This window comes from Saimiri boliviensis, chromosome 2 (assembly GCF_048565385.1).
Source record: "Saimiri boliviensis isolate mSaiBol1 chromosome 2, mSaiBol1.pri, whole genome shotgun sequence".
Taxonomy (NCBI): Eukaryota; Metazoa; Chordata; class Mammalia; order Primates; family Cebidae; genus Saimiri; species Saimiri boliviensis.
Genome location: NC_133450.1, coordinates 130626344 through 130638817, shown reverse-complemented (window position 1 = coordinate 130638817; position 12474 = coordinate 130626344). Strand labels below are relative to the sequence as shown.

At 45.8% G+C, this 12474-nt stretch overlaps 1 protein-coding gene across 17 annotated transcripts in view; it reads right to left on the bottom strand.

Annotated features, from left to right (window-relative positions):
* The window catches only part of KLC1 (kinesin light chain 1), a 73663-nt gene that overhangs the window by 40406 nt on the left and 20783 nt on the right, over nt 1-12474 (bottom strand). For all 17 annotated transcript variants that reach the window (XR_745578.3, XR_012516438.1, XM_074394357.1 and 14 more), the window contains 4 exons: nt 8776-9037; nt 5503-5733; nt 989-1067; nt 247-472 (listed from right to left, as the gene is read on the bottom strand). Coding sequence is in view for 15 of the 17 variants with exons in the window: in XM_074394357.1 (XP_074250458.1) it covers nt 247-472; nt 989-1067; nt 5503-5733; nt 8776-9036 (797 nt within the window). In the remaining 2 variants the exon portion in view is untranslated. The remainder of the gene's footprint in view (nt 1-246; nt 473-988; nt 1068-5502; nt 5734-8775; nt 9038-12474) is intronic.

The window sequence follows — 12474 nt, the reverse complement described above, 5'->3', positions numbered from 1 at the left end:
GCTGGAGTGAGGAGTACACCGCGGGCTATCCTAAACCGGCAGAACTGAGTGCTCACTGGCAGCATCTGTTCTGATTTGGTGATAGCCTTCCACAGAGCTTGCTAAATATTTTTAATTTAACCCATTTAAAGAAAAGTGGATGTAGTTGAAAAGTAGTTTATATAGATACATAAAAATATATTTTAAGGTGCAAGATGGTTAAAAACATTGTCTCCAGGTAAAATTCAGTAAACAAAAGTGACTAGCCTGTACACCAAGGCCAGGATGTTGAGCATGGTGGCCACGTCCGGGTGGTCGTGTCCTGAAGTCTTCTCCAGGTCCTCCAGGGCCTGCTTGCAGAGGGGCACGGCTACCTCGTAGCGCCCCTGTGAGGCATACTGGATCACCAGGTTGTGGAGCGTACGCAGCCGCGCAGGAATCTCGTAGCCGCCCTGCTGGGCAGCCGCAGCTGCACTGCTGTGCTGCTGCTGGACTGCACCGAGAAAGTTCATTTCAGATGAGTTTTTAAAGAAAATTAACCAGATGAGTCAGTTTCTTTAAAACTGCCTTTTCTAGCTTTGGTTCAAGTTAGCACTCGACCCCCAGTGCTATTTAAATCTTTTCCTAGTACTGCCTGGGCAGGCAGGTTAACAGTAGTGACTGTGGTGTCAGGGATGGCACCATGGCCACTCAGTGCCATAAGACTTATCTTGGCACCATGAAACAAGCAGAACAAGTAATTCTGATTTCTCTACCCCTTAAGAACCTGCAGATCATGCCTTAACTGCACATGCATGTTGCTGTATCCTAGAGTCTTGCTCTAACATATTCCTGTATTCCGACACGCAACACAAATTATTTTGGAAAACAAAAGGCAACCCTGCTGTAGGGGTGCTTCCTCCAGGCAGGCTACACGCACTAAGGCTCCCAGTGATTGCTATGACCGTGTTCTAGGGGAGAATACCTCTCTCCTGGACTCGGTAACATGCCCACATCACCCATCACTCACTTCCTTGCCCTGGGTCGTCTTCATCGTTGGGGAAAAGGTCATCCAGAGGCTCTTTGGTAGAATCAGTGTCTTTGTCCTCCTATAAAACAGACCCAGGACAACGCTTCATCTTATAAGTACTATACATCCTGTCCTGAAAATCTTTAATATTAAATACATTTTAATGAAGAATCTTACAAAAAAAAAATCCATTTTTAAAATCAAATGTAGGAGCGCCCACAATGTGGTTTATCCATCATTTAACAGGAGTAATGAAAAGCTTGCTAGACTAGAACACGAACACCTAAAGGCAGACCACAGTTTGACGAAATGGGCCACAGCTGCACTTCTATGCCTCAGATCCTTCTCCTGTGCTCTGAGGGAGGTCTAAGAGAGCTGGGAAACCCTGACTCAAAATAAAATCTTATTTGGGAACCAAATATGTAGAAACAGATTAAAATTGTACATCTCTGATCCCCAGAGAAGTGGAGGGGTTAGATTCCTCACCACCACAATCAGCTCCAGGGCAGGATCCCTGGGAGCAGTTTGAAACCTCGCAGTTTTAAAGGCCTGTGCCTATGTTTCCCATATATTGCTGTTTAGTCAAAGAAATAAGATCAGAAACTACATAATGGAAAAGACAGGTAACAGCCTGAACAGTAAGAAATTAGCTTCATCGTGGAGCAGATGAACACTGTTTGGCTCCAGAAGGGAAAATGTGATAAAGACACATTGCCTTTAGAATATTCCTGTCTGGGATGCATAATCCAAGCATTAGACGAAGCCCAACTGAGGAATGATGGACGAAGTAACTGGCCTGCATTCTTCAAAGACACCAATGTCATGAAAAGACAACCACAGATGGAGGCCCCCTTCCATGTGAAAGGCTACTCCAGAGATGTGACAGCCACATGCAGGACGTGACCCTGAACTGCCCCGGGACAGAGTCAAACAATGCCGTGAAGGGTGCCGTGGGGGCAGTTAACAAAAGGGGAGTATGAGCTGCAGAGGAGAGGATATGCTGGGTCTGTGTGCAACTTCCTGAGTGCCCCTGGCTCCGGACTGCCACAGGAGAACCCCTCACCCTAAGAAAAGATGCCCAGCAGCAGTAAGCATCCGTGGCACATGCTATGCCACTATGTGAACAGGGTTCAGAAGAAACAGGCACTCATAAGTACTCCTGAAAAGGCAAGGAGAATCAAGTCATTGGATGTTTTCTCCAAATTTAACATTTTTTCAAAATAATGAATTTTAAAATTCTCCAATTCTACGAAACTAGCTTTCTTCTTAACATTCTCCAATGTCCTACCCAGGTCAATCACTGCTGGCACAGACATCTGCAAGTACCTACATTTCCATAGCACTCTACGGCAGCACATCTTTTATTTATTTGTTTATTTGTTCATTTATTATTTTTTCTTTTTTGAGACAGGGTCTCCCTTAGTCACCCAGGCTGGAATGCAGTGGCATGACCTTGGCTGACTGCAACCTCTGCCTCCCAGGTTCATATGATTTTCATGCCTCAACTTCCCAAGTAGCTGGGACCACAGGTGTGTGCCACCATGCCCAGCTAATTTTTTTGTATTTTTTAGTAGAGATGGGGCTTCGCCATGTTGGCCAGGCTAGCCTTGAACTCCTGACCTCAGGTGATCCGCCCACCTCGGCCTCCCAAAATGCTGGGATTACAGGCGTGAGCCACAGCACCTGACCTGGCCTTAATTTTTTTTTTTTTTTTTTTTTTTTTGAGAGAGCTTCACTCTATCGCCTAGACTGGAGTGCAGTGGCACAATCTTGCCTCACTGTAACCTCCATCTCCCAGGTTCAAGTGATTCTCCTGCCTCGGAGCCTCCTGAGTAGCTGGAATTATAGGCATGTGCCACCACGCCTGGCTAATTTTTGTATTTTTAGTAGAGATAAGGTTTCACTATGTTAGCCAGGCTGTCCTCAAATTCCTGGCCTCAGGTGATCTGCCTTCCTAAGGGTTGGGATTAGACATGAGCCAATGTGCCCAGCCACATCTTTTAAATCAAAACATTTAGTTGGCACCTGACCTAGAGGAGATGTGAGGGAGGAATAAGGTAAGCCTCTTGAAATAGCGTGCTATCAACTGAACTGTGTCCTCAGCAAATTCCTATGTTAAAGCCCTAATCCCCAATGTGATGGTATTTAGAGATGGAACCTTTGGGAGGTGATAACGGTAAGATGAGTTCACAAGGGTGGGGCCCTCACGATGGGATTACAGCCCTTAAGAGATGCTAGAAGGCCGAGCGCGGTGGCTCAAGCCTGTAATCTCAGCACTTTGGGAGGCCCAGGCGGGTGGATCACGAGGTCAAGAGATCGAGACCAACATGGTCAACATGGTGAAACCCCGTCTCTACTAAAAATACAAAAAATTAGCTGGGCATGGTGGTGCGTACCTGTAATCCCAGCTACTCAGGAGGCTGAGACAGGAGAATTGCCTGAACCCAGGAGGTGGAGGTTGCGGTGAGCTGAGATCGCGCCATTGCACTCCAGCCTGGGTAACAAGAGCGAAACTCCGTCTCAAAAAAAAAAAAGAAAAAGAAAAAAAAAAAAAAAAAAAAGAGATGCTAGAGAGCTTACTCCTTCTCTCTCTGTACCATATGAGAACACAAAGAGATGGTGGCAATCTGCAAGCCAGGAAGAAGGCCCTCACCAGAACTGGATCTTGCTGGTACCCTGATATTGAACTTTCAGAACAGTGAGAAAATAAATGTTAAGCCACCCGGCCTGTGTTATTTGTTACAGCAGCCCAAGCAGATGAAGACAGCGGGCAAGTGTAGGTTTGCCAGTGCTATGCAAAAGACTTTCAGTAATCTTAGGATAGGGATTCAAACTAGAGACACAAATGTGGACCTCTCTGATATTCTGATTATGTCCATGAGCATGTCTGGCACCATACAGGTATTTAAAAAACGATAGATCCAAATGCAATGTGGAACACTGGACTAGGTCCTAGCATAGAAAAGAGATACTAGTGGAAGGCCTGGTGACATCCAAACCAAGTCTGTGTTTTAGTTAACAGTAAAATATTGATGTTAAGGCCGGGCACAGTGGCTCACACCTGTAATCCCAGCACTTGGAGAGGCCAAGGCAGGCGGATCACCTGAGGTCAGGAGATCAAGACCATCCTGGCTAACGCAGTGAAACCTGTCTCTACAAAAAGTACAAAAATTAGCTGGGCGTCGTGGTGGGCACCTACAGTTCCAGCTACTTGGGAGGCTGAGGCAGGCGAATCACTTGAACCTGGGAGGCAGAGGTTGTAGTGAGACAAAATCCCCTCCACTGCACTCCAGCCTAAGTGATAGAGCAAGACTCTGTCCCAGAAAAAAAGAAGTTGGCCAGGCAAGGTGGCTCATGCCTATAATCCCAACACTTTGGGAGGCCGAAGCGGGCAGATCACAAGGTCAAGATATGGAGACCATCCCAGCCAACATGGTGAAACCCCATCTCTACTAAAAATGCAAAAATTACCTGGGCATGGTGGCACATGCCTATAGTCCCAGCTACTTGAGAGGCTGGGGCAGGAGAATCGCTTGAACCTGGGAGGCAGAGGTTGCAGTATAAGCCAAGATCGAGCCACTGCAATCCAGCCTGGCGACCGAGTGAAACTCTGTTTCAAAAAAAGTTAACTGAAACAGAAATAAATGCTGAATGAAAAGTAACTCAGACTAGGATAAACATCCAAATAGTGTCAACAGAGAAAGAAGAAGGCTGGGCACAGTGGCTCCTGCATAGAATCCCAGAACTTTGGGAGGCTGAGGTGGGTGGATCGCTTGAGGCCAAGAATTCAAGACCAGCTTGGTCAAAACAATGAAAACTCCATCTCTACTTAAAAAAAAAAAAACAAAAAAAAAACTTAGCTGGGCGTGGTGTCAAGCACCTGTAATCCCAGCTACTTGGGAGGCTAAGGCAAGAGAATTGCATGAACCTGGGAGGTGGAGGTTGCAGTGAGCTGAGAATCAACTACTACATTCCAGCCTGAATGACAGAACAAGATTCCGTCTTTAAAAAAAAAAAAAAAAAAAGAAAGAAAGAGAGAAAGAAAAAGAAGAAAACCAAGTTCCTTCCTTCCATTGCAGATACAGGAAGATAAGCTGGCAAGGGAGGCCAAGGAGAAGATGAGAGAGGTGGCAAGAGAGCCAGGTGGTGTCCAGGGGGCCAGGGAAGTTTCAAAGAGAATGGCAATGCCAAGAGCACCGTAAGGGGCAGAGAGTTTGCCCGGAGTCCAGATTCAGATGGCTGGACTGGACCACTGCTAGACCAGCAGCTGATGGCATGAAAGCCAAGCTGCAGAGGGGCAAGGAAGCTCCAGAGCCAAAGCTGGGGCCGACCTCGGGGCAGATCTTGCCGAGGGTAATGGCATCTCTCTGGACTGTGGTTTATATTTACGAAGCATTTTTGCATGTTCTGGTCAATGTTCTAACCTGAAAAGAACATGGCACACAGAACCTCTATGACTTGTCCTGGGACTCTTATTTTACCGTCAGCACCACATTTGCTACAGAGCCACTCACAGATGGGGAAATGTCATCATCGTATTTTTTGAGCTGATTCATAAACTCCAGATGCTTCTTCTCCTCCTCCAGTTGAGCCACAGACTGCTCACTCTTCTGCAGTTTCTGCTGCGTGTTGGCCAGTTCATCCCGTAGCCACTGATTCTCCTGGCACAAACGACGAACCTGTGCACGCAGTTTCTGTTTCTCAGACTCCACAGCATTCAGGTGGTTGGACAAAGCCATCATAACCTGAGCAGACAGAAACAGGTGCAGCACTGGGGTACGCTGTCCAGCAAGAGTCCCTCCCACCTGTGCGAGCATTCTGTGGCTGCGGCTCTAGTTTACTCTGGCAGATATGTTCTCCAAAGTACATGTAAGTACAACCTGCCGTTTATTTCTCTTTTCCCATTTAGCTATAGACTACATAACAGGGCATGATAAAGAATACCACATGCTCTGAATGCCTACAAAAAATACCAATCTCTTTAACAGCATGTCAAATGGACCAGCAATGAAAACAAAGCTACCCTTCTGATGAAACTATGTTATTTTACTTTCTATCAAGATAGCCTCAACACAATTTTTTATAGACCTGACTGTGTATACACACATGCATGTATGCACAGAGTGCAGGTTGGTAAAGGCCTGGAGGTGCGGGTCAGAGAACGGTCCACATACAAATCTTCCTCAACGTTCCAAGGTGAGAGAGGACGTCTCTGTAGCTACCAAGAATAAGAATGCACTGGTGCACTCATAAGCTTACGCCTATGTCATAAAATCAGGGGCCACTCCAGGCCTCTGGCTATAGGGTCCTCACTAGTTTCTGGAACAGACCACCATGAGGCCATGGAAAGTTCCTAGAACATAAGAGCAGAAAGAGCTGGGAGGAGCTGGCTGGCTGCAATCTGTTCTCTCTTTAGATCATATACCTGTCCTTCCCTCTCATAATATAGTAACCACATTATTACTCTCCTAGGTTTAAATCCTGAAATTACAGAAGATGGGACTTTTCTTCCTTCTTTTTTTAAACCTATTATCTGTGACACCTAAAAAGCAAATTTAAATTCATGTCACCTGTTTTGATAACAGAACTTGAGAAATAATAGGTTCACAATATCCAAACAAAGCTACAGTTCTGCAGCTCAAGTCTGTAACATGGTTAGAACGAAGTCTCTAAAATCAGGGTTGGGCGGTCAGTTCCTCTATGAAAACAGAAACTGTTGACCAGCAGCCCCTCTCTTCTGCTCCATTCACTCACTAAACTAGAGAAAGCTAAGAAGGAAAGAAGCCAAGCTTCAGTATATTTAATTTTACCTAAGATATGCTGGCAGAGCCAGAAATTATCAGGAGAGAGAATTTAAAAACCTAGATGTTTCCAGTGTTTTCATATCCATGTCAAGCATGATATTATAGAAACAGTTTAGTCGGCTAGGCGTGGTGGCTAACACCTATAATCCCAGCACTTTGGGAGACAGAGCAGGGTGGATCACTTGAGGTCAGAGGTTCGAGACCAGTCTGGCCAACAGAGTGAAACTCCGTCTCTACTAAAAATACAAAAATTAGCTGGATGTGGTGGCACATGCCTGTAATCCCAGCGACTCAGGAGGCTGAGGCAGGAGAATCACTTAAACCCGGGAGATGAAGGTTTCAGTGAGCTGAAGGAAGTCGTGCCACTGCACTCCAGCCTGGGCAACAGAGCGAGACTCTGTTTCAAAAAAAAAAAGAAAAAAGCCGGGCGCGGTGGCTCAAGCCTGTAATCTCAGCACTTTGGGAGGCCGAGGCGGGTGGATCACGAGGTCGAGAGATCGAGACCATCCTGGTCAACATGGTGAAACCCCGTCTCTACTAAAAATACAAAAAAATTAGCTGGGCATGGTGGCGCGTTGCCTGTAATCCCAGCTACTCAGGAGGCTGAGGCAGGAGAATTGCCTGAACCCAGGAGGCGGAGGTTGCGGTGAGCCGAGATCGCGCCATTGCACTCCAGCCTGGGTAACAAGAGCGAAACTCCGTCTCATTTAAAAAAAAAAAAAAAAGAAAAAGAAAAAAACAAAGGTTAGTCAAAGAAATGAAACAATCTGGCCCTGGGACTGCAGAAACCATCACCCACTGGCCAGTGTCCACTCTCCCTTTCTTCCTTAGGCTTCAGAACCTGCCAGTGTTTAAGTGGGAAGACAATATTCCCATCTCTCAATCACCCAGGTACAACCATCAGGTTCTGGCCAATGAAATGTAAGCACTGCTGTATACAGTATCAAGGAAGTAGCCTTCAAGGAAGAAGGCACATCCTTCCTTTCCTTCCCCTGTGCTAGAAGAAAGCCATGAGGCTGCCACTGGAGCTCACTCTCGGTTCCTAAGAAGGCTGCCAAGGTGTAGGGTGGCAGATGTTAGGAGGCTGAGTATCCCCGATGACTGTGCAGCTATAGAACCTGTCCGGGATAGTATACCTCAGTATTTGCTTGACAACCATCTTGTGGTTTAAACCAGTTTTTGTTTTTTGATACTGGCAGCCAAATCAAATCCTTAATGATACATAGCAGTATCCACTATTTTGGCTCTGCTTTTAAAAATTCAGGTAGGCCGTAAGGTTTAGGAGTTCGAGACCAGCCTGGCCAACATGGTAAAACCCTGTTTCTATTAAAAATGCAAAAAATTAGCCAGGCATGGTGGTGCACGTCTGTAATCCCAGCTACTTAGGAGGCTAAGGCAGGAGAATAACTTGAACCAAGCGGGGGCGGAAGTTGCAGTGAGCAGAGATTGTGCCACTGCACTCCTGGGCAATGAAAACAAACACCATCTCAGAAAAATAAAAATAAAATTCAGATAGGCCCAAATCAGTAGTCATTTATGAACATACACAATACACATAAGTGGATCTGGGTTTTTTTTGAGACAAAGTCTTGCTCTGTCAACCAGGCTAGAATGCAGTGGTGCGATTTTGGCTCCCTACAACCTCCACCTCCCAGGTTCAAGTGATTCTCCCGCCTCAGCCTCCCACGTAGCTAAGATCACAGATGCCTGCCACCAGGCCCGGCTGATTTTTGTATTTTTAGTAGAATCAGGGTTTCACCACATTGGCCAGGCGGGTCCCAAACTCCTGACCTCAAGTGATCCACTTGCCTCGCCCTCCCAAAGTGCTTGGATTGCAGGCGTGAGCCACCACACCTGGCTTGGATCTGCTATTCTATAACTATCTTTCCTACTCTTCAGTGAAACTGCTTATTTCAAACAAAGTCTCCATTTTTCCAAACCACCCAAAGTTCTCGACAACATCGGAGTCATTCTCCTTCGTACCTGTGCCTCACTCAGGCCAAGCTCCAACATCTCCAGTGACTTCCGGATCATGTTTGATTTCTCCTCCACCAGGTTACTTTCATCATCTTTCTTCAAACACTTCAGTGTCTCCAGTAAACTTTGTAAAATGGAATTGTGCTCATTCTTCAAAGCCTCCAGCCCCTGAATTACTTGCTTTGTCTTAGAAATAATTTCATCCTGCGTAAGCTTCTCCAACTTGTCTTCCTTTATGTACACCATTGTGGACATGTTGTCATACATTCTGGAATTTAAAAAGGAAAAGAAATTAGACCCTTCATTACGGGTTTCATTTCTGTTACATCAAGTAAACATAAAAAATTTTTAATTAACATTTTCTAGGGGAATAATAAATATGCACATTTGTAATTTATGATCTTGAAATATGACATTCTGCACTGTTTCTGTTTTTCCTTTGCAAACACAGTTAATTACTTTTCTGGTTTACGTCTGAATTCCTTTTTATGACAGCAACTGAAATTAAAGCCAAAGATTTAAAAGCAGCAAAACATCTAAATGGCACTTCCAAAACACATAGCCTCAGTGAACAAAATTTGTTCTCAGAATGTCTGCAAGCCTTTTTCTCTTCTTAATGAAATGCAGAAAGAACGCTAAATTCTTGGTAACCTGTTTAACTGGACAAAGGCTTGAGAAGGAGTCACACAGTTGGAAGAAGAAAGAAAAACCAGCCAAAACACATGGAACAGGAAAAGCAGCAGGGAGGAGCAGACCCAGAAGACACAGGGCGCCAGGGACAGGAGCAGGATGGTCACTGGGCAGCAGGCTCACAGATGAGGGCTCAGCATAGCACCGTCAGGGGCAGGCCCAGGGTGACATGATGCAGTGTCTGGAGCAGGCTTTCAAACATCAAGTTAGAAAGAAAAGGGGAAAGAAAGGGGCATATAAAACAGTATCACTGGGCCAAGTATGGCGGCTTACACCTGTAATCCCAGCACTTTGTGAGGCCGAGGCGGGCAGATCACTAGCTCAAGAGATCAAGACCATCCTGGCCAACATGTTGAAACCCCATCTCTACTAAAAATACAAAGATCAGCCTGGCATGGTGGCACACACCTGTCGTCCCACCTACTCGAGAGGCTGAGGCAGGAGTATCGCTTGAACACAGGAGGAGGAGGTTGCAGCAAGCCGAGATTGAACCACTGCACTCCAGGCTGGCAACACAGCGAGACTCCATCTCAAAAAAAAAAAAAAAAAAAAAAAAAGAAAGACAAAGAAAGCGGCATCATTTGTGCTGCTGTGCCCAACAGCCACTGGCACTGAGCAACGGTTCCCTAATGAGCAGTGATCTTTTCAACAGAGTGACAGGGACGGAGGCAAGATTACACATCAGAGTTACTTCACAGCACTACCACTGTCTAAAATCTCATGTTTCATGAAGTGTCTAATATCGCCTTGAATATAAGCTCTTATTTAAAGGGGCAAGATGGCCCATGGTGGCTCATTCCTGTAATCCCAGCACTTTGGGAGGCTGAGGCAGGCAGATCACTTGATGCCAGGAGTTTGAAACCAGCCCAGCCATGTTGGCAAACCCTGTCTCTATTAAAAATACAAAAATTAGCTGGGTGTGGTGGCACACGCCTGTGGTCCCAACTACTCAGGGGGCTGAGGCATGAGAATCACTTAAGCCTGGGAGGAGAGGTTGCAATGAATCAAGATCGCACCATTGCACTCCAGCCTGGGCAACAGAACGAGACTCTGCCTAAATAAATAAATATAAATAAACAAAATAAAATCAGCTGGGTGTAATGTTTGTGCATGTATTCCTTGCTACCCAGGAGGCTGAGGCACAAGGATCACTTCAGTCCAGGAGTTTGAGGTTACCGGGAGCTATGACGGTACCACTGCACTCTAGCCTGGGTGAAGGATTAAGACCCTGTCTCTTAAAAAAATTCAAAAAAAAAAAAAAAAAAAAAAAAAAAAGGCAGGGACTTGATCTTGTAGAATTCCACAGCATTTACGGACAACCCTGGTGCAGACAGTTCATGCGGTGAATGGATAGACTGACATATGCTGGATGAAGGGAAGAAAGGCCAAATCAGCAGATACAGACTACGCATTCCAGGATTTGGGGGTGAAGCTATGAATGCCTGAGTTAGGGTCATGCTAGTCTCTGCATTACCAATTTCACCCTGGAAAAAAATGATTTTTTTTGCATAAATATGAAGATTAAATTCCTTGTAAAATTTGGGAGTTGTCTGTAGGACTATTCAGAAATCGACCTCCACTTCACTAACAAAGAGACCAGAAAACAACAAAAGAACAAAGGTCGGCCAGGTGCAGTGGCTGACACCTGTAATCCCAGCACTTTGGGAGGCTGAGGCAGGTATATCATGAGGTCAGGAGTTTGAGACCAGCCTGGCCAATACAGTGAAACCCCATCTCTACTAAAAATATGAAAATTAGCCAGGCCTAGGGGCGCTTGCTTGCAGTCCCAGCTACGAGAGAGGCTGAGGCAGGAAAATCGTTTGAAGCCGGGAGGTAGAGGCTGGAGTGAGTCAAGATAGTGCTGCTGCACTCCAGCCTACGCAACAGATTGAGACTCTATCTCAAAAAAAAAAAGGGAGAAAAGAAAAGAAAAGAACAAAGGCCACTCCTCTACCTGGCAGTAAGTTAACTGCTGGTATCTATTTAACATATGGCTCTCCAGCTTCACTGTAGCAAATCCATGCTGTGCACCAGGCTGGGAATACATTGCTCAACAATACTGCTGCTCCATAAGGGACCTCATCCATACTGTTCCACGACCTATCCCCAGCCTGGCACTCAACACACATTTGCAAAATGAGTGAAAGAAACACTTAGGGATCAATTTTCAACAAACATAATTAAACTGCACTAGGTTAAAGTACTGATCTGAACATCTTTGAGGTTCCTATGAGTGAAGGGAAAGGTCTGGAGGAAAATAAAACTTAAGGCCTGTTTGTCCACCCTGACAGCAAAGTATTTATGTATTATATTCAAATGATGTAACATATATTATTTCATCTTTCCCAAACTAGCAGATGCAAGTGTTTTACGAAAACTTACTCTGAGCTAAAGTCCTGGAATGTACAGATTAATAAGGGCCTTGTCCTTAAGGACATGTGAGCTAGCAGAAGACAAGCTACACGAGCAGGTGCCCAAAGACCTGAAGGCCTAGGGACAGAGGCTGTGCAGCACAGCACAGCAATGGGGGACAATGGCCTACAGAGACAAAGGCCAGACAGAAGAAACTACTCCCAAGGCAAGCCAGTATTATCAGGTAGTACCTCTCAAAGCTACTAAGGGCTACTAAAATTGTTAAGGGCACTGCCAGCTCAGGACAGAAGGGGAGCTGAGGCAGAGGTGTGACAGCGCCCACTGTTGGTGGGCAGCTAGCTGCTCACCACTGTGGAGCCAGACCCAGTAACAAGGATAGAGGAGCAGCATAGAGTGAGAGCATAAGAAACGGCCCCCAAGTCACTGCGGTATAGATGTACGTACATACGCCACTTCCCTCTTCAGAGGGAACACAGTGGCATAGATATTTAGACTCGACACCTCTGGTCATTTCTAGGCTAAACCATTATCACCAAAGACAGCTTATATTAACAGTGCCAGCCGGGCGCGGTGGCTCAAGCCTGTAATCCCAGCACTTTGGGAGGCTGAGGCGGGTGGATCACGAGGTCAAGAGATCGAGAC